This window comes from Channa argus, chromosome 6, assembly GCF_033026475.1.
Source record: "Channa argus isolate prfri chromosome 6, Channa argus male v1.0, whole genome shotgun sequence".
In the NCBI taxonomy this organism is placed as follows: domain Eukaryota; kingdom Metazoa; phylum Chordata; class Actinopteri; order Anabantiformes; family Channidae; genus Channa; species Channa argus.
The window spans coordinates 20850001-20873272 of NC_090202.1; the positions used below are offsets into that span (position 1 = coordinate 20850001).

Genomic DNA, 23272 nt, shown 5'->3' on the forward strand with positions numbered 1-23272 from the left:
TGTGCAGTGGACACACATAGTAGTTGTCTGAGTAAAACTTTGGACTACTGTTGTTACACTGTAACATGTCTACTAACAGATGTGGATGTGAAACTTGTGTGGTTATGAGCCTTAAAAGAGACTTAGAGACTTCTGTGTTGTAATATTAAAATGAAAATGCTTTTATACATAGCAATAATATAATATATATATATATATATATAATAATACTTATTATAATTAGATTATATTACAGTAAACTTATTTTAGATAAACTCTTAATGTTTTACCATGAGGATTTAGATTTGATGGCATTTGATCCCATGACACCAAAATGAGTACTGTGGATAAAAGGAGATCACGAAAGCATGCTGCTAGTCATTGATTGTAATGTGAAGTAAAAACATGTAGTCAGTTTCACACTAGAAGGTTGTTGTTAGGTTGTTTGAAACATAGGATCTTTTTCATCCAATAGGATGTAAAATCTTGCTGTTAAGAAAATGCTAAAATATTGTCTTCTGAAATACTATAAATGGCAGAAAATGGCAAATGTGTCACGGCCCTTTCAGTCATTGGGTCTTTATATAGGCATTAGCTTTGTTGCTTATTCCTACTTTCTTTATTTAATACAGTGTGCACTTCCCCAAATTATTATAGTAAAGTGTATACTCAAGTGTCAGGCATACGCAGTCATGATCATACTTGTATGTAAGGGAATGCAAACATAACCCTAAAACTAATAACATTTCTCATTCAGCTAGTGCAGATTTACTTTCATCAAAATGAAAACAAAAATGGTCAAAAAATGTATGTAAAAGTTTGCATCCCCCTTAATAAATTAAATAAAATTAACTATCATTAATGATGAAGAAACATTAGTAATAGCTAATTGCGCAAAAAATATGTTGATGTGTTTCATGTTTCTCGTGTGAACACACTACAGCTTAAAACTAGCATATACCCTATGTATGCGTTATGTATTTGGTCTAGCACAGCCGATTGTGTCCAAAATCACACCTTGTTAAGTGCTTTATCTTTGTTGACAATATTATCTTCTGGCCAAATGCTGAGCAGAAATGCACTGCGAAAGTCCCTCAGTTATTCCAAAATTTGCGCACAAAAAGTAGTTTAAATGATGGGTACACTGCTTTGTGCGATAAGTTACATTTTTAACTTTGACCACTTAAAATTCTGGTTGCTTTGGACATAGTGTGGTTTGTTTTTTTGTTTTTCATTTTTGTGTTTCTTAGGTATTTGCATCAAGAATAACATTACAGTAAAGGAAGGGGAGGAAACTAAAATCACTTTCATCATGTGATTACATTTTTCACTTTGAGAGACTAGATGAGTCATTTTGTGCACTTACACACAATCACTTTCCTTTGTTTACATTTTCTTAGAAGATTTTATAAGCTGATTTATCACAAATCCCAAACACATTGTCTGTATGCCTTAACCAGTCCCTGGGTAGTTTAACTTCCTTCCTAATACCACAGTGATGTTACTTTCAACGCCAAAAGTTCTGCTTTTATACAAGTGTGTTGGTGTTTTGTCTGGCTAGGATTCGTGGTGGGCCAGTCTGGATTGTACCAAGCTATCGCCATGTTCCTGGTGGCCTACTTCATCATCTCTATGACTGTCCTGTCAGTCTGTGCCATATCTACCAACGGAGCCTTGGATGCTGGGGGAGCCTATTGTATCCTTTTCACATAAACTATCATCTGACAACTGCATGTGAGAGTTGGCGCAATATCTGTCATCATTTGTGATAATACAGTGGCTTCAGAAAGCATTATTATTTATTAATTTTCTGCACTATTTATTGTGTTGTAGGTTTGATTTTTGAATGATAAATTTGATTTTTTTTACCTATTGGTCCACACTGAGTAACCCATCCTGTTTGCTAGAACTTATGGTAAAGTGAATAGTTTAGGTCCTGCTGGAATACGGGCTTCAATCAGTTTGTGCACTGATCAGTTTTTGTACTTTTTGCTATTTATTAATTTTGCTTTTCTTTTTCTAAGAACATGTTTTCACACTACAACATTATGGATTAGTGTATTATAGTGTAGCTTGATTACCAATGGCAAACGTATTAATCTTAAATTTTCAAAACAGTGACATTCAAAAATGGGCTGAATTGTGACCAGTGTGTCTATGGAGACCTCACTCATCTGTGGTTCTCCTTGCTGCACTAAACCTAGACAAAATGAGTCTTTGTTTCATTCAAGCATTGTGTGACACTGAATAGAGAATGATTTGCTCATTAGCCACACTATAAGACACTGTTTAGCATGGTTTTTGAGATTAATGCCAGTATTGACTTGGCACTTTTTGTTTCTTAAAGATGTTTAAGTCTAAACATTGACATGTACATTACATATAGATGTACATGAAGTTGGTGTGTGTTTTTAGAATTCGGTTGTGGCCTCCTGCATATGGTTATATTAAAATGTAAATAAAGTCATAGTACTGCTCATATTTTTATCATGCTTGCAAGGATCATAGGTTTTCAGGCCTTTCAAAAATGGCCAAATATTGTACTCTTCCCTTTTCTTTTGAAATCTTCACTGATCAGCCACCTGCTGGTTTTAATGTTGTATTGGACAGGGGTCAGCATGGGCGTGCTGACCAGCAAGCTCCAATAACTTGTCTGTTCTGAGACCTCCATCGAAGGCACTGTTACATTTTTTTCCATGCTGACCAATGTCCACTCTAACATTAAAACCGTGAAATGTACTTAAACTGAAATCACAATCTGTTTTCTCTTACAATAGAAATACATAAACGTATTTTTTATTTTTATTTTTTTACTAAAACACGTGTAGTTTTCCTAAATGTCACTCAGATATGATTAGCCGAGCATTAGGTCCAGAATTTGGTGGCAGCATCGGCATCATGTTCTTCCTGGCTAATGTGTGCGGTTGTGCTTTGTTCGTCCTGGGACTGGTTGAGGCCATTGTGGCCACCTTTGGAGTGCCTGAAGGTATGTTTAAACACTTCTAGGTTAGAATAAGTTTCTTTTAGGTTTATTGGAAAAGTTTCAACGTTGCTGGCATCCTGGAGATGTTCATTTTAAGTATGAATAGAAATCTGTGAATCAAAAGCAGGAATTTTATCGAAAACATAAAGCTAAGTGTTTTCTCCATTGACATAAAAAAAAGACTGTTAAACTGAAGTTATTTTATGTTTGTATATTTATTTATTTATTTATTTTCCTGCCACCTGTTCATTACTGCTGTAACAGTGGTTCCCAACTCTGGTCCTCGGGGACCCCCTGCCCTGCTTGTTTTCCAACTATTCCTACCCTACTACTGCCCTACCCACTGCCGATTAGCTGGATCCAGTAATTGCATTCAGTCAGAAGCTGGAACATACCAATCTTAAATGAGTGTGGGGTGGTGGAAGATATAGTAAATGGGTATCTTCCAGTTTCTGGTTGACAGAACTCATATGTTTCAAGTACTAGTTGGTTAGGCATAGTTGGAAAATAATCAGGCACCTAGTGCCTTGCCTGAGGACCATGGTTGGGAACCGCTGGCCTTAAAATATATTTAATCATTCTGTCATTTGTTATAAGCATTAACAACTCTTTCTCCTTTCTTTTATGCTCATCACGTCCTGCTGGGCACTTCACACACACTGTCTTCTCTTAGACGGTACTCTGGCCACTTCTCATTTCCAGGTGCTGCCTTCAGGCTACTGGTGGTCTCTGCTTTATGCCACTGTTGTTGGCCTGCTCTGCCTGCTCGTATGCCTGGTGGGAGCCCATATCTACGCCAAGACCACCTTCATCATCTTCCTGATCGTCATATTTGTCCTTGTGACAATCTTTGTCAGCTTCTTTGCTGTTCGGCCTCGCACCATTATCCTGCCTAGGTTTCCCAACCCCAACAATGGAACAGGCCCTGTGTTTCCAACCACAGCCAACTTTACAGGCTTCAAACTGGACACCCTGCTGGGTAACCTTAATGGTAAGATGCTTGAGCCGGAGCCAAAAAAGAGCACTGTAGTCTCAAAGACACCTATGAGCAACATCAAAAAAATCTTATGCAAGCCTAGATCAACAGGTGTCAGAATGCACAGTTCATCACGGCTTGCTGAGTATGTGGCCACCTTCAGACCACTGTTGTGCTAAAAGGTGATCTAGCACAACAATCTCAGGTTGACTTGCATAATAATAACATATTTTGACTGACATAATAAACATTGTAAGACCTTGAGTAGATTTAGCCCCTAGTTAAGCTGTCATACTGTACAAAGCATTTCAGCACTCAGGCTTTTCTTCTCACAGGGTTATGAAAAGCATGTGCTTGTTAGAATTTAACTGATGAAAAATGCACACGGCTAATGCTGATTTATTTTATCCCTACAACCCAGAAAAGATGATTATATTACAGTTATTAGTGACTGATTTGTCACTTGATCCAATGTATAAAAGGACTTTAATATTAAATTGTTTCCTGTTGGTCACTTGCATGTATAGTAATTTAGTTAGGCCCTTTGAATGCTCACTCGACTGTTGGCTTTTGGTAAATGCAATGAGCTAAATATGTTTTGTTGGAACGATCACTTTCTTTTTCTCTTGAGTTTCCCCAAGATACATTAAATTTGGGCAATGAGACTCAAAGGCAGACCCCTCTGTTCACCCTACGCCTTACCCATTGCTGAGTCCTTTACGTAAATTCAAGTCATTTATGCTTTCTCAACTAAAGCATGTTGTCAGCCAGCCTTGCTGACAACATTTTTGCATTGATCACTCATAGCTATGCAGTAAAAATTTATTTTTGTGACATCACCCAAATGAAAAGTTTGTGGGCACATTCACGTGATAGTACCCCAACACTGAGGTAGGTTCTTAGTTTGTACTGTAGTTCCATGTTGCTAGCCTGTGATTCACCATGTCACCCATGTGCATCTCTTGTTGGTGGTTGTTGTTGTTGTTGTTGTTGTTGTTGTTTTTAAGTACATAATTTTTTTCCTGCATTGTTGGATGACAGCCAAAGTTCTGATTTATCTGTACTTGCATGTTCTCCGGTTCTTTCTCCAGTCTGTTTACAGGGAGTTAAATCCAAGCACATGATTACTAAGCTAAATTCTGTAACTCAGGAATGCACACAAGCACATGTGAGAACTATTAGACACATAAGCATTTAATTAACTCAAGGTCTAACTAAATAGAATGCAAAAATGTATAATTAAATTTTGATGTTATGATCTGAATTGGCAATATTATATTTTAAAAGTAAGATAAATAATTATTATGTGTTTTAGTTTAAACCTTTGATAAGGATTTATTTGTCAAAGTCTAAATACATTCTAAGGACCTGCATAGATAGTTAAAGTATACTACTGTGGTTATTTTTACACGTTTGTTGTTTAATATTAGGTGTTCGGTTATCATCTTTGGTCATGCATTCATCCTTAATAACTTACTAAACCACGCATAGTCGTTTTTATGGGTAAAATGCTGTTGTTTATTGATAGAAAATAGAGGAGAAAATGCTGATAGAGTTTTTTTTTTGGTGTTAGGCGAAGTTAGATTCCAGTTGCACACATCTAGCCTCAAAGCCTCATTTTTTTTAATATTAGTCTGTAGTGACAATAATAGAAGACAAAGGATTTTCACAGCTCTCAGATGCAGAATAGATTTTTTTTTAATTAGATCTGACATCCTGTGTGTTGGTGCTGCTCTCTAAACAAAACATAGATTTGTAGACAGCAGTTTCTCAAGTGCTGTAAAACACAATGAGGTTTGGTGGTGAGTAGTTAAAGATGCGTGTGTGCCAACAAACAAAATTGAAAATGTTGTTAAAAGTGTGGTAATGATTAAAGTACAGTGACCTACCCATTGTTATCTCTGCCCACAGCTGGCTACACTGTGGATTACACAACGGGAACTATGATGACCTTTGCTTCTGTTTTTGCTGTGATGTTTAATGGCTGCACTGGCATAATGGCTGGCTCTAACATGTCAGGTAGGTAGGTGTGTGTGTGTGTGTGTGTGCCAATCAAAGAGACCTTTTATCTTTCCATTATGAAACAGCAAACCTGTCTGTCCACCAGGTGACCTCAAAAATCCCAGCTACTCCATTCCCCGTGGCACCATTACAGCGGTCATCTTCACTTTCATCACATACAACTTGCTCTGTTTGCTGGTGGCCTGCTCTTGTGACCGGTCAGTAACACACACACACACACACACACACACACACACACACACAAGGAATTCAATCAATAAATGTACAAACAAATAAAAAAAACTGTGACAGTCCTTTATAGCCTAGTTAAATCTACACAGATCCAAACATGTTAATTAAAACCATAGAGTTGATGAGGCTATAAATGCAGTGTTGTAGGAATAGTTTTTAACATTCTTTGTTAATCACAGTTAAAGTCTATCAAATAATGCAAAGAGGATCTCTTTTTCTACTTCACTACCCAGAATTAGAGCATTATTCCAAGTGAATGTTAGCTCATGTCAGGTGTAATTTAATCAATCAGTAAGAACTACATCTTGGACCCAGTGTAAGCAGTCAAAATAATGGGAACAATGCGGGTACAAAATTGACTTCGGATTTCCTTAGCTTATTTTTTCACACTAGGTTATCGATAGCAGTTCTGTAAAATCAGCTGTTTTATTCATTGCTTTGAATGTTCTACTATGTGTTATTGTTGTATAACACAACAGTGCATTCAGAACTGCAAGAAGACTTAAAACGACAATTTGGGTGGATCAGGCTACATTTAGAGCTTGTGTTCCACTCAACCAAAGTAAAGAAACTGTAATTAAATTGTAATTAAAATTCAACAAGTGATTAATGGCAACATCACAAAAACAACCTTTATCATATCTTACTTTACAGTTGTGTATAAAATTGTTAATTTTGCTCAAAAACAATGGCTGTACAACTTAAACTACAGATGCAGTTCAGTAAAATAATCAGGTCCTAATCAAATACTACGCTGCCCTCAAAATTAATTAGACATATCAATTAAACATTTGATTTTATACTGTGCGATTAAAGTTTTTTTTTTTTCAAGCTATTTATAAAATTAATCCTTACCTGTTAAATGTTTAATATCTATTAGCATACTATTCCACATTTTATAATAATAATAACTTAAGCCATACGTTAGTTTTTAAAAAGGGGGTTAAAGAAAAAACATCCCCTTGATGCATGCCTGGTGTGAAAATGTTATTACTACTATATAAAACTTGATAATACAGGGCTTTTGGGGTTTCAGACATTTAAATATTTCTTATAATACAAAGCATGGAAATAACCATTCCATCCATCTATTATCTTCCATGGTCGTGGTGGCAGCAGGTTTAGCAACAAATCTTTACTTGACATACTTGACCACACTACTGGGCAGAAATCCAGATTGGTAAGAACCATTGTTTGAGCAATAAATATTGGAAGAAGGCCTTTTCCCATGATTGTTGCATTTTTTTTAAGCAGCTGTCCCATTTATCAAAGTTTGTGCACACCCATACAGGTGTCTCATCTGACTAATAAGACATCATAGATTAATAGAAATCTGAAAGTAAATTCTAAATGGTCTGCACTTATATAGCGCTTTTCTACCTATTGGTATTTTCATTCCCCCAATCACAATGTTTCACACACCAAAAAGATAATTATCACCCATCGTTGTTATTCCCATAGTTTTAAAGAGTGTTTAAGCATCTTTTAGCTTGTTGACTTGATTTTACAACCATCTTATCAACCTCAGCACCCAACAGCAGACTGACGAAGTTAATGACTAGCTTTTGAAAGTGGCGCATTCAGCAGTGAAATTGACAGATATTTCTGTCAGGAATTTTTAGAGGCTGCAACATTTCTAATAGAAAGTGAAACTTGTGCAATTAACAATCTGCCATCAATACTCACATTTACTGGTATTGTGTTTTATGTAACCTAATATTTGTGTCTTTAATTACAACTACCAAAGTAGCTCCTCATTATGGCATATTAGCATTTAGCTGTAAAGCTGCTGAACCTCTAAAAACATGTCTTTTGAGCCTCAAAGAGTCAGTAAAAGGAGACTTAAAAAGTCTAGTAGCGGTTGTTAGGGATTTTCGATCCACAGTTTGTTGTCAAACTATTTTAATGTTGACAGAAACTGCTCAAACGCCAACCAGTATAATCCACAAGCCTATTTACTATGCAAGATAGAATTTTGGTATAGTGTAGGCTTGCTGCTGAGAATATATCAAGGGCACACGGGCAACTTTGGTCTTTGTAGACTCAATTCTCACTTACGGTTAGAGCTGCAAGGCATTAGAGTCCTTGATGGAGCCGTTGGTATTTACTTCTATTTATTACTCCTCCCTCTACCTCTATCTATCTGTCTCTATCTATCTGCCTTTTGCTGAGTGCCAGAGATCCGTATTGATGTAGCTGTAAAGCGAGTCTTGCCAAGGTGCTAAACTGACATGACAGGGCAATAAAAGAGCATCGGAGATCCATACTGCCATCATTTACCCTGCCGCACTGTCCTCATGCGTCTGCATACCACGCACCCTCAGTGATAAGAGACAGGGATAAGAGAGTATTTTAACACTCTCTTATCTCTAGAATTCCACATATTACTGGGGTCTAGTGTTTCTGTGTGGTATTTGTGAGTTGTCTGAACGGGCCAAAGATGAGAATGTGGGAGTAATTGGTTTATGTGACTCAGCCTTTAAGTTGACAGGTGACCTGTTCAGGTTATGCAACTTCTCCCTCTTTGACTCTAACGGATAAGTAGGTATAGCAAATTAGTGGATTATACCAATGTATTTTACATAAACAATACAGTAGAAAACTATATTTATGTGTCAGTGTTGTACCTCATCTCAATTTGCTTTGAATAAGTACTGCTATGTGCCGAAAATGAAAAAGTAAGTGTGATTACGTCAGTAATAAGGCCCCACTTGCATGACTTGCATGATCTGTGTGTGTATGTATGAGGCTTCGCTTAAACTTAAAGGATGTTTTAGATAATCTCAAAATAACAACTTTAAATGCATTTGTTGTCACAGCATAATGTCATCAACCAAGCCTACATACATGTTATCTACACTACAACATACATGGCTTGACATTTGTGAACTTATTTCTGCACGAAAACGAACTCTTAAGTTGATCCAATTTTTAATGAAGTCCTAGAACTAGATAAAAATAAGCCAGTTGAACAAATGAGACAAAGAAATTGTAGATATAATAGAACATGATATAAAGGTCTGTAAACATCTAAAGTTAATAATTTATTTATGAACTACAGTCAGGTGTTTCAGTAAAGGGATTACAACCAGATGTTTTTCTGATAGGTCCTGCCTTATTTAAATATGGAAAAGTCTGATTCTAATTACACAAATTTGTAGGTATGTGCCATGGCTCACACAAAAGGAGATTTCTGAAGACCTTAGAAAAAGAGTTGGTAATGATCATCAGACTGGAACGGGTTACAAAAGAGCTTTTAGAGTTTGCATTCCATCAATCCATTGTCAGATTGTGTACAAGTGGAGAACATTATAGGAACCATTATTTCCCTCCCCAACAAAGAGTGGTTACTAGCAGCCTTCAGGAGTCCATCATAAGAACAACATTAAACAGCAATGATGTTCCTGGCAGAGTTGTAAGGAAGCCACTACTCTCCATTTACAGTTTCATCAAGGCCATGTGGATAAACCCAAAATGGCCAAAATGAAAAGTATTGAATGTGGTGAAAATCAAACTCTGCAAGCATAAGAACCTTATCCCATCTGTGAAACATGATGTTAGTGTATCGTTACTTGGGCCTGCTTTGCTGTGTCAGGTTCACAAACTATTGCCATCATTTATGGAGCTATGAATTCTGATTTGTAATACCAAATTCTACAAGAAAATTTTTGTTGTTGTCACCTCCATTGTGGTTCCAAGTGAGGCAAAACCCAAATATGATGTGAAAACACTGCAGATGACAGTCTATCGGACAAGGATCTGGAACTGCAAGAACCACTAACCTATGGTATAAAGTTTTACTTTACTCTATTTACTGTAAAACAAATATTTATATGCAGATTATTTGGGCCTTTCAAGCAACACGAGTTTATGGAATTCAGGTACCAAATAGCCACTGCAGCACCTTTTGTAGATGTGTCCCTGAAAGCTATAACTGCACGCAGAACTCACTTGGTGTGTGTGGGTGGGTGTGTGAACTGCATGTCGAGATCCATGGTTTCTCAGAACTGGGCCAACTGGTTATTAAATACACAGGATGGGAGCACACATGGTTGTAAAATCCATTTTTATTGGTTTCATGTCTCAGATATAATTACTTGTCTTTCTCCAGTTAGCTGAGTTCATTTGGTTTATTGGAGCTTACTAAAGTTTTGTTGTTATTGCTCTGGAGGAAATATTATTAAAATATTAAAAATAATTATTAGAAAACCCTGGATGAATTGTCACTGTATTTGCGAATTTTATATTTATGTAAGATTTAGGTGAAATGTTTGACACATGATTTTAAAATTAACCGGTTAATTTAATTTGTCTCTTATTTCTCAAACTGTTTCTTCATTTCATAAATGAATTTCACAATGTGAGAATTTTTCATCTGCCTTGTAACGGCTGGCATTTTTTAGTTTCACTTCCCTAGATTAACAGAATTTTCCAAGTTGCACTATAGTAAGAAAGTCAGTGGACAATATTTGACACTCAACTTACATAAATGTGCTCATTGATTGGCCAGTAGCCACCATCAGGAGATGATTTGTGGGCCAATACTGACAGTGACAGGCCCCACTGGTGAGCAGTTTATATTAATATCTAACTTTCATTTTTTTAATGGAGGAAATGGGAGTTTCTGTGCACTACCTGTTTGTAAGCATTTTGCTGCAGTGTATTTCATCTTCTGATAGCAGAAAACATTTATGTTCATTGCTGTTTCTGCTACATTAGGTTGACTCATTTATAGGAAAAGAAATTACCAACAATACTTAGGGCGCATGATAAAATATTGATTTCTTCTAAGGAAATTACAAAATGACCAATATTTATCATTGCGCAAGAATTTACTATTTCTTTTGTAAGTGCAACTGATGCTAGAAATGAATAAAAAACTGGTCAATCATAAACACATGATCATTCAGAGTAAACATTTCTTAAGACTGTAAAAAGTTTTATTACTGTAAAATTGGAAAAATAATTTGTATTGTATTTTCTTCAAAAAAACGTGGCTGATACTTATAAAGAGAAGCCAAAACTGATAAAACAAAATCATTATGGTTTATCTCTCGCAACCAGTTGTCTAATTGCAAATGACACATAAGCCTGTGTCAGGCAGGAATAATTTAACATGGAATCAAAACTGACAGCTTCTGCTGAAGTTATCTGTCATGGTATGGCACCATCAGACCAAGTGTGTGATAACTAAAACAACACTCCAGAGCAATGGTAGCTGTATATCATTACTAGATGATGTCATTATGGGGGATGGTAGATGGGTTTGTCGAAATTGGGATTACAGTATTTTACTTAACCTTCACTTAGCACGCCCTCTCCCTCTTTTATTAGCATTTATAATCTGAATATTAAGACTATTTAAAGTACACTGTTGTTTCACAGTTTGAGACCATTACAAATCTGCAATTGTTATATGTAAAAATAAAGAAACCTAATATTTAAGAGTATTTCTAGGTCAGAAATCAATTTAACAAAACAATGTGTGGCATTTGCACACTCAGGTAGAGTATGTCTTGTAATTAGAGGCTTGTTTAACATTGTTTACTAAGGAACATTGTCATATTGGAAAACTTTGTCTACTCCTTTAATTATAATTTCATAGTTGTATAAAGTAATTTTGTAATGATCATTTACACCGATCAGGTCTAACTTTATGACCTGCTGTGCAATTTAATCCGATCCAATACAGTGGCTCTGCCATGAATTGTACTTTTTACAAAGTTAGAATTTCTCAGTTTTTAGGTTAAAACTGTCAGAAAGGGGATAATTCTACTATCTGTTTATTATTGAGGTCAAAGTGGTAGTGTAGTTGTTGTTTTGATAACCCTATTCAAATGAATAAGGTGGCCAAAACATTAGACAGCTTATAGTTTGAATCTAAAAACTGTGAAATTAGTTGAAAGTAGAATTCATGGCAGAGCAACTGTATTGGATTGCATTACATTGTTCAGGTGGTTATAATGTTATGTCTGATTGGTGTGAGGCATTATGATGAGCAAAACATAATATGTGCAGCTTCACAGGAGTACTTACAGTTGTATGTTCACATAAGGGAATCTGGACAAGACGAGAATCAGGCATGACGGAAGTTTTCACAGCCATTTATTAAAATCCCAGTGCAGGTTCAAATACATTTTCAAAGGTAGCATTTTCTAAATATTCTTACACCTTAAAAGTCCTAATCATGCTTTATTATAAACTGTAATTTATTATTTATATGTTACCTACAGCTGCTAAATGTAAAATGAACTGTTAATAGAAGACAGTATAGTTAGGGTTTGCAGTCTTGTAATAGACTACTTGTGAAAGACTACTGAAAAATAAGCATTTTAAAGAAAGTGTTTACTGAAAATGTATAGCAACAGCAAAAAGAACATTGTTGTAGTTGCGGGGATTGACCAAAGGGTGACAGCAACGTTCTCTTACCAGCCAGGGGTTTTCTCCTTTTAAAAGGAAGACTTAGATTGACAAACTAACCTTTACATAAGGTTTTTCTAAATTGCTACCTTTGACAAATTATAGTTCTGCACAGTAGCTTTAAAAGGCAAAGTAGTTAAGTATGTATTTAAAAGTGAATGTCAGGGCAGTAGGAAAACAGCCATTGAAAGTGATTTTACTGCATGGTAAGGTAACTTTATAACGACCGGCCTCTCTCAGCGTGTGTGTCGTGGCGAGAGGGGGAGATTGAGATTTTCAGCTTGCCTTCATTATGGAGGGTGAGGTAACAGAATTCAAAGTTGACAGTTTCCAGCACTTCAGATATGTCTTTAACGTTACCTATAACATTTCAGTTCCAGGCAGGGGAAAATGGTTTTGGAGATTTCTTGGGAAGCAATAGACAGAATTAGTAATGTTACCTTGTTATTTAAAATTGTGGAGTTTTACTTTGGTGTTGTTACGGATGCACTGACAGTATCTCTGTGTGTGCGTGTGTATGTTTTGGTATAATCCTATGAGCACATGTTCAGCTTCTGACAGCTATTAGCACTGTAAACAAAATAAAGCCCATTTTGATATAAAAGCTGCACAGGTCACAGTTAATAGAGCGGCCCCATATTATGTCTGTTTTGAGATTATTGCTGATGATATGCCAGTATGGTAAGAGGACCCTGTGATGATGGCGATGAAGGCTGTGGGGAAGTGAGATAAAGGAGAATCTATTAACCTCATGTGACCAGGTAGCCAACCATGACAGATTGCCCTGTCGCTACTTTATCAAGCTTTGATAGTGTGTGTATGTGTATTTGTGTATGTGTTTGTATGGCTTAGGAAGTTAAATCTACACTTAAAGCAAAGAGTGAGCATGACAACTTACTTTACTGCTTCAGAGGTTTTATTTATTTTTGAAAACCTGTTTCATGCTGGGATATTAACTAACTGGTTTTAAGGGTGTGTATGTTTGTTTGTTTTTGTTAATGTAGCAATGTGAGTTTTCTGTCTTATCATGAGTTTTGTGTGTTAGTTAAAATATTATGCACATAAGGTTTTGAACCTCTAAACAACAATGTGCGTCACTGACCTGTGGGCCAATCCGCCCTGCACTGTAGAAGCTTTTGCATTAATAACTGGCTTGATAATTATATTAATTTAAATCTGCTGGGTCCTCTTTTGTTGTGCTATCTGTGACATGCAGCCTCATGAATGTATGTAGAATCTGCACACCCCCTAAAGTGCCTCTGTGTCTCATCTGTCTTCTATCATCCCCCCTCACCACACACACACACACACACACACACACACACATATACACGCACACACACGTAAATACTCTAATTTTGTCCAGACTTTTCTTTTTCTTTTATTTACTTTTATTGTTTTCTCCTGAACCTCCAAAACACACATGTTTATACATTGTCTCTCTACACACAGTTTCAATTTGTCCTTTGTTCTTTTTTACCACCATTCTGGGAACCTCCCCCTTTAATCACATACATTTTACATCTTTTTATTTAAACATTTACATTCTTTTTTTGCCTCTTTACCTTTTATATGACTGCAGTAGCTTCTAAGATCCGAAACATTTTTAATAACTTGAGGATTCTTAGCTCCATTACCACCTGAGGACCCTAGTTCTAGTGAATTATTTTATTTATTTTTTGGCCATAGTTTCTGTTCTTTCTTTTCTGTCCCGCGGCCCAGACATTGTTTCATGAGTCACAAACTAGGTTGCAGCAGTAAGCATCTGTGATTAGTGAATGTCATAGCTACCATTTTAATAATTATTAAATGATGGATGAAAACCATACCAGCAGCAACAGGAGGCAAAATAAAAAGGTCATTGAAGAATTGACAAAAAGGCACAGTTACAGGCAGTTGGTACTTTACAGTGGAAATGCAGAAAAACAGTTCTGCTTCATTTTCCTGCTGGAAAAAAAAAAAGCAGTTGTGAGATTGAGTATAGTTTCACTTTGTGCAAAATTAGATTTGTGTTTCTTTGATGCCCCACAACAGAGATGTTGTAAAGGATTTTTTTTGGCAAACAGCAAAGAATGGTCCTCTTCCGGTGTGTAGGGTAGGCATCAGAGCACAGGCTAAGTGAACAATGGGTTTATTTGAAAATATTTTGTTTGGCAAAATATTTAAATTGTTCAAGTTTGATGGAGAGGTGAAGAGGAAGAAAAGTGACCCTGCACGGAGAAAATAAATTGCAATGGTATGTGTAAAAACTGTTAATGATAAATATATCAGTTTTCCAGAGACTCAGTGAAAGATCCACTAATTCACAAACTGGCAAAAGGCCAGTCAAACCTAAAAAGGTAAGACAGGATTCCTCTATTCACCTACTATGGCAGCATCACTGACCTACTATGCCTTCTAACTTTCCTCATGATTCAGAAAGGCTTTGCCAATCTCCAACTCTCGACTAGGAAGACAAGGGAAGATGGTGCCCATGTCACCCAATAGTTACCGCAATATGAGGCTAATTTTACAATCCCTGTATCAGGGATTCCCAACTCAGGTCCTCAGAGAACACTGCCCTAATAGATTTTTTTGCTATCCTTGCCACTACCCACTGGTGATTACCTGGACCAGATGTGTTTAGTCAATCTCAAGCTGGAAGATAGAATCTTAGATGAGCGTTGCTGGAGAAAGACAAAGCAAACTTCCAACTTCTCATTAGTCAAGTAGGGTTGTTTTCCTTGGGCACCAAGGTCAGAAATCCCTGCTTTATACACTAAGTAAGGGACCCTTAGGTGGGTCAGCAGGACCCCATGAGAAAATATGTAGCTTGAGGCCTGCTTATTTAAAGGAATAGTTCAACATGTTTGGAAATGTACTTCCTTACTTCTTGCTCCTCTCTCTTTTTTTTCCAGACCGTAGCCATTGTAACAACAAGTCCAGCATCCTGTCTCTCATTTTTCTCGCTCATTCCTTTTCTCTCTCCACACTCCCCTTCCTCCATCCCTTTCTCCTGGTACTATCGCCCCACGGCAGCATTCTTGGCTTCCCTCTTTCCTTTCTCCCTCCTCTCGCTGTCTATCATTCATCCATCCATCCATCCACACAGCCATGTTTACTCCTTTTGTTATTCACCTCCTATCTCTCCATTGCAGAGATTCCAGTCACTTTCGCCCCCTCTATCTCTTCCTTCTCAATCTGTCCACATTTGCTTTTGAGGGGGGTTGGTAACAGTGGTAGCACTACAGGCCAACAACATGTCATGTCTGAATTAAAACCTGCAGGGATTGGGGGAAGAAACACAGGGATGAAGAGCAACAAATGGCAGAGAGGAGGGGAGAATTTTAGATATTGGGCTTTTTATTTAAAATGAGTTGACAGGCATGTGGTGTTGTCCATGATAGATATGAGGCATTTTATTATTTTTAATGAATACCAAACTTGAATTTTAATCCAACATTTTAATAAAATTCCATACAAGCATTGATGAGAAGAAAGTGGAAAGCCTGACATCACTGTGGGGCGAGTGTCTTCTCCATGTCCGTAACCAAATAACTGAGGGTTTCATTTATCTGTCTTCCTAAAAAGCCAAATGTGTTTTTGGGATTTACCATGCATATAAGTAGTTGAAATGACATATTTAGGATCAAACTTCATTCTTGGGGAAAACAAATAGCTGTAAAAAAGAATCTGACCACAAAGTCAATTTTTCAGCTGTTGTTGGGCTTTTAGTCATGTTACATGATAACCAGGAGGAATTCAAGAGAACTGGGATATGATCATTTAGGGTAGCTGGTTTAGGAACTGTGAATTGCTGAATCTCTTTATTCAAATAATCTGAAATTGTGACCACAGACAGATGTTTCCACTTGTTAGAGACACAATTGACTAATCAGAGTTTAGTGCAGGGGATTAAAGCATGATTACACTCATTTTCTACTTTATGGTTTTATGGTTCTAGTTTGGAGAGTACATTTATATGAATGGTTGTAAACTTTAAACTGGGGCTGCACAGTGTATTGTTTTAGCATTGTCATTGTGATTTCCTCTTGGGCAACAGTGGCGGCATGTGCAATGTAAAGTGAGGCAAATTAAATTCAACACATTATGCCACATTTTTTGCTGCTTAATACAAACGGGAAACTCACGCAGTACAAGTAAAATCTGCCTGCTCTTTTACTTTTTAGTCTTAGATATCCCACTTTATTAAAACCTTTAGATTATCCTGCATATTAGCAGTGGCTCCCTGATGCCCTGATAATATTATGCACAGATTTTAAGTCAAGACAGAAACACTGTCTATATAGAAATCATAGGGGTCAGTCACAGGAGCATTAGTGATGGCAGCTTCAGAGATACAACTGAGTAGGACATTGTTGTTTTAAAGTAGAAATGTGGAGTGCATTTCTATGCAGCACTAACTTAGAAAATCACCCAAGTCAACGGGGAATAATTGATTCTTTCCAAATGGAGGTAAGCAAGTTCTATGGTAAAGACCACTATATTTGTTCATATTGCAATATATATCTCAGGGGAAAAACATTGCAATGACAATGTTTTCCATTATCATGCAGCTCTACTTTTCCCTTTGCCTTCCCTCATCTGGTTGCTCATACTATGCAAGTTGTAGTCTTGATCGACCTTGTCTGTTTATTTTTTACATTGAGTGTTCTGGGCTTCACTGGAGACATTTACTGCCAAGCCTGTTTTCTTAGAAAGTAATTGTATATAAGCTAAGGCTAAATTGCAACAGCAGATAAATTTTGAAGGAAGCATAATGTTGACAAGATCACATTTTCTCAAATGTTATGTTCTTGATTTGGAAAGTCACAAATATGTTTATACTGAGTATGTTTGTAAAATGTCTGCTGACAACACATTTTTTTTCAACCACAATATCTTTCATTACTTTTTTATGGTTATGACTTAAGCACTGGTAGCAGTTGATTTAAGTTAAGGAGAGGTCAGAACCTAGTCTAGTTTAATATACAAAATTTAAAGTGACTTGTGGAACATGTTTGTTTATTCAAAACCACAATTTTCACTTATCTTCACCAAATTTATTTTGTTGCCTAAATATTTCTAAAGAAAGAAGTCAGGTTGTGAAACTCTGGCTCTGGTGTCATAGTTTGGGTGCTTTGTATACCTGCCAGTATAAGCACTTCACTGGGATCAGAGTGCAACATTTACTGCTTCATTCATTTAAAAGAAACTTGTCTCTGAATGCAATCCAGGCAGCCACTGAGTTTACCATGACAATGTCCAATTTAGTAATGTAGAAATGTACTTTCTAGGAGATAGGGGGGATGATGGTGAACATACTTTAACAAAGGACTTTTCCATATTTAATATCAGAAGCAGTCAATATTGTTATCTTGGATCAATGACCCCAAGTTACAGGAATTTAAGTCAAATGTAATAATAGTAATACAAAAAACTGGCTGGAAATTGTAAGTTGGAGCAAAGAATAACTGAATGGAGGCTGAAAATTGGAAATGGAGAGGAGAAAGCATTGGAAAGAAATTGATAAACACTTTAAAATGTGAATAGGAAGACCACCCCTAGAAAAGCTGAGATGTGAGGAGTGTAAGTGTGAGAGAGAGAAAGGGGCAGGCTAAAGGCTGGGAAAGGGAGGGTAGGAAAGACAGCGGCAGAGAGAAGTATGGTGTGTGTTAGTGTGTGCGAGCGTGCGTGCACAGAGGCCTTGTTAGTTATTGATCCCATTTAATAATCCTTAACCACAGTCTACTCCCCTGAGAGCACTTAACTCTCCTACTCTCTTCCTCTCTCTGACTCTTACAACCCCTCTCTGCCTCTCTTTCTACCTTCTGTTTACCTCCTTATCCTCTGCTGCTTCTTTATGTGTCTGTATCTCTTCCTCCCCTCTTGTGTGCCATGGCTACACTCTAACAGTACCTACAAAGTCAAGGTGAAGCGAGGCTAAAGACCAACACTAAATCCCAGCAGTGAAGGGTGTAGTTGCGTGCTGGTGCATTTGTTGCTATGGAGTCGATTCAGCCAGCTCTAACAGGACTGAGCTCATTCAGACCACACAGGGCCAGATGGAGACTGTAAAGGTAACACTGGTCTTTGGTGAATTGAGATCCACGTGTTTAGGCTGTTATAGTTTAGACTTTTTGAAGTGTGTTCTGAGGATTTTACTTGTGCCTATGCTAGCAAAAAGAGTTTGTATTCCTCTAGTGTGTGGTAAAACATAGGGCTGTAGAATTGCTTTGTTCTCATTTAAATTTAGATATGGGTTGATACAGAATGCATTTTTGCAAAGCAGGTATATTCAGTGTTTTTTTTTTTTTTAATTTAAGACCAGATACCCTAAAATAAATATGGGTTTGATTCTACTGATAACATAATAGTGCATGTGCAAGCTTTGTAAATTTCTGATTGGTCAGAGGAAACCATGACCTAACCACTTCCTTCTCTCCAACATGCGCTGATAATAACATAACTATGGGTTATATTTGTTTCTCACAACCAAAAAGTACATTAAAGCAAGTAAAACTCAGCTTAGTGCTGTACAGCCTTTACATACCGGAACTGTAAGGTGCTGACATAGAACTCATACATTCAACAAACTTTCATTTCCTTGTACTGTGTCCAGTCAAATGCTTATATGTGAGATCTGTGGTGGAGTTAGGACTTTGGACAATATTTCTATCAACCACACGTCTTGAATTGAAGAACTTTGTAAATCAGTGGAGCAGTGTGTCAAGCTGATTTGTTTGGAATAGCTTTTAAAAAACAGTGGACAAACAAGTTGGTAATGTTATGCATAAGAGTGGATAAATAACACAGAATAGCCTAATTTAAAAAAAATAATGCAAAACCTTTGACTGAACAACTAAAAAATAAAAATAAAATCTGAAAACATTAGTAGGCTTGACCTCAGAATATTGACTGACAGAACCATTAGGTCCATATTGCAGATGCAAATAGTCACGTAACGGTGCAATAAGCATAAAAATGATGCTAATCACAAGCTAGAGCCATCTCAACTTACTTTGATCGCGCTTGAACATTTATTGGTGTTCTGAAGCCTTTTTTCTTTAGGATCATTAAACTAGATGATCCTTAATTGTTATGTTATTCCTGATGAGGGGTGACCTCACCGTCTAAGAGCTGAGATGGGTACAGACACAGCAGTATAAGCACTGTTTATAAATGCACACATGCACACACTCCTGATGTCAGTGCTTCATTTTTCATCTCGTTTGAAAAATCGCACATAATTAATCCATAATGTTCAACCACAGCGCTAGTGAATTATCAGAAGCACAAACACATGAAATGATGGATTAAAAGATGAGTACGCATGAATACACAAAGGAGAGTATGAATAAAAATGGTAAACAAATAAGCTGAAGGATGGAGCGGGCCAGAACGAGCGAGAACAATCGGCCAAACAATCTCTGTGGGCTCCTTTTAGTGGTTTAGCTTTGTTTCCTCCTCTTCTCTAAACAAGCTCCTTTAATCTGTCACTCGCCCCCTCACCCTTTTGTTCCCCTCTTTATTTGGATGGCAGAGCTCATTTCAGCTGGATGATCTGATCAATAATTACACACACACACACACACACACAAATATACACATAGTCAGAGGCAATACACTCTTAGTAATGAATACACAGCTTTGGAAAAAAAAAATTATAAATAACAGAACACATATTGTTGTTCATTCTATTAACACGACATCCTCTCTCTCTCTCGCTCACTCACTCAGTCGCACACAAATCATTTGTCATATCTGTCACCCTGTTTACATTGATGTTGTTTTTGAGAGCTAGTTTGGAAATGTCAAGCTTTTCAAGATTTATATTGCTCCTGCTGCACATCAGAAGAATTAATAATCAGCTCATAAGTTCTGATCCACATCATCACTCATACACACACACACACACACACACACACACACATTTAATTCCTCATCATGCTTAGCACACTTTTGCATGATTCTTCCTTCTTATGCAGCAAATACACTGAGACAGCCCTTTTAGCATATGCTTGTTTATCAGACCATCAGTTTTTTGGTGTTATGAATATGTCACAGTCTGATTAAAGCAATGGTTCATAAAGTTTTCACTGCATTGCCCCCCCCCCCCACACACACACATTCACACACACGGCAAATAAACAAAGTAATTGGCATTTCCTAATTTTGAGGGTGGTGTTAACTTCTCTGCAGAACCTTTGTTTAGTTGATTTGTGATAATGTACAATCGTGTGTGTGTGTGTGTGTGTGTGTGGACATGCATGTGTGCTGCCTGCCTCTCGGGTGCCATGTGAAATAATAATGTGCTCAGATCTTTGGATCTTTGGATGAAGTGAACAATACTTAATAGGGCCATGATAATAAGTATTAAAATCACTGGACCTGAAAGCAAACGTGATGAGACTCTTAATTACAAGTGAAGAGGGGTTGAAAATGAGAGAATGGACACTTGGACACTAGTACAAGTAGAAATAAAATGAGATGGTGGTCCGAGACACGAAACTAGAAAAAAACCTTGAATGGGTTTTAAAATAATCATGATGAGGTAGGGAACTAGATGGTGTGGGTGTGTGTGTGTGTCTGTCTGTGTGTGGGTGTGTGTCTTCAAACACAAAGAGATTGAGATGGATCAGGGGACTGAGAGAAATACTTTGCACTCTAATTCTCCTCTTTCTTGCTGAGTTGTATTGAAAAGAGGTAGGGGGCAGGCTGTAATCATGCACACCCTGCTGTGGATTTTGTGAATCTCCTACAAACACACACGCACGTACATACATATATAAACACATTCAGTGTGCCTCTTATTCTCGGATCTCAGCATTAGGCACCCTGGCAGCGTAATCATCATTTCCTTTTCAATCTTCTTTTTCATTGGATAAAGAAATTTTGTTCCCCAGACCAAGTGAGTTTGAAATGACACACAACCTGTTTGGCCAATTGATCAACATTGTTATAAATATTATAGGAGACATTTTACATAATTGATATTTTAAACATCAAAAAATATCAGGATGATCAGACAACCCCAACTCAAGGTTCACTTACTGCCATCGTTACTCACTTCGTAAGCTTTGTACAATTTCATTTACTTCATGAGTGAACTGTGTTGTCATGGAGGTGGATCTTCACAGTACTACCAGCTTTGTAGCAAGTACATAGGTTTACCATTATAGTTCAATAGCCATACAGAAATACACATAACTTACATAATGATATGCACTATGGTTTGTTTTGCCAATTGAAATCTTTCTTTCATAGACCAATAAATCCACTAGTTAATTGGTTTGCTTTTACATATTTATAACTACTTAACAGTATTAGCCACAAAGATGGGCTTAATTTGCCATGTACAGTACTGTAAAAAATATTCAGCCTCCCTCCCGCCCTTTTTCACAGCGCTCTACACTGTTATAAGGTTATAATACAGGAAATATTGTTTGTTAAATATTGTTTTGTTTTGTTTTTTTGTTTGGCCAAAAGAATATTTTGGCCAAACTTATATTATATTATTACTATTACTATTATTATTATTATTACTTATATTATGTGTTGAATTTTATTCTCCTAACTCTCATACAGTGTACTGCTTCAGAGGGATTACAGTTTCCTGAGGGACATTAACGTCTGGAACCCCTTCGTCACCATCGGGGTCTATTCCTCAACACTGTCTGCTGCCATGAGCAACCTCATCGGAGCCTCACGCATCCTTTACGCTCTGGCGAGGGATGATTTGTTTGGTAGGTAGCCCAACAGCTTCCTTAAGAAAATTCACAGTGCGTCAGACACACCCATTTACAGGTGTGCACGGATGTGAAATTAAGGTGTATGTCTTTGTACGAGAAACTAAATCTTTAGGAATGCTACTACTGAAAGACAAAAGTAATGATCCCTGTCACGTAATTTGTCTTGAAAGTTGAGTTGTTATGTTAGCAATGAAGTTTCTCCAACAGCCATTCCTGTATCAAGTGCCGCAGCAATTGTGTGATTTCCATCTTGCTGTGCCTCTCCGTGTGAATCCATGCTGCCTGCTACTTTGTCATTATTAATGAGTGTGAGCAACTTTCTTTTCCCATCCTCTGCTCCATTGTTAAGTCTATTGCAAATTGAATGGCCTGTCTCTGTCTGTGTGTACAGCTGTGTGCGTGTCAGGGGAGATAAATGGCTGTATTAGCGTGAGTTCCTCTGTAGAGTGATCAGACAGAGCAGAAGCAGATGACTCCAGTTTGACTGCCTGTTCACCATAAGACAAAGGGTTAACCTAAATTACATTAAAAAGTCAGTGACTGTAAAACCATGAAAGTGTAATGTTGCAGTGGGGATCAAATGATTAGATTGTATGTGCAGAAGAGCATGTGTGTGTTGCTCTTTTTGTTGTCATTTATTCATTCTGCTCACTGCTTAACCTTGGCCCTGTCCTATGCAAACTGAGTGATAGATTTGTCTTTTTCCCACACACACACTCAGTCACACTTTTTTGCCACCCCATGCATCTTCAATTTCTTTCTTCTCTATAACTTACTAATCTCTAACTCCTTCACCTCTGTCCTGCATTCCTTCATGCTCTCCATCACTCAGTCTTCTCCTCTCAGCCTCATTGATTTGACTTTAATGTGTCACTGATTAAAGTTTAGTCCTTCATCAGCTGTGAAATGTAGTCTTAAACTATGCCCCCC

General features: G+C 37.2%; 1 protein-coding gene across 1 annotated transcript in view; it reads left to right on the forward strand.

Annotated features, from left to right (window-relative positions):
* zgc:153039 overlaps window positions 1–23272 on the forward strand; it is a 51463-nt gene that overhangs the window by 1690 nt on the left and 26501 nt on the right. The window contains exons 2-7 of the mRNA XM_067507246.1: window positions 1541–1675; window positions 2828–2965; window positions 3636–3953; window positions 5850–5957; window positions 6046–6157; window positions 22179–22336. Coding sequence (XP_067363347.1) covers window positions 1541–1675; window positions 2828–2965; window positions 3636–3953; window positions 5850–5957; window positions 6046–6157; window positions 22179–22336 — 969 coding nt within the window. The remainder of the gene's footprint in view (window positions 1–1540; window positions 1676–2827; window positions 2966–3635; window positions 3954–5849; window positions 5958–6045; window positions 6158–22178; window positions 22337–23272) is intronic.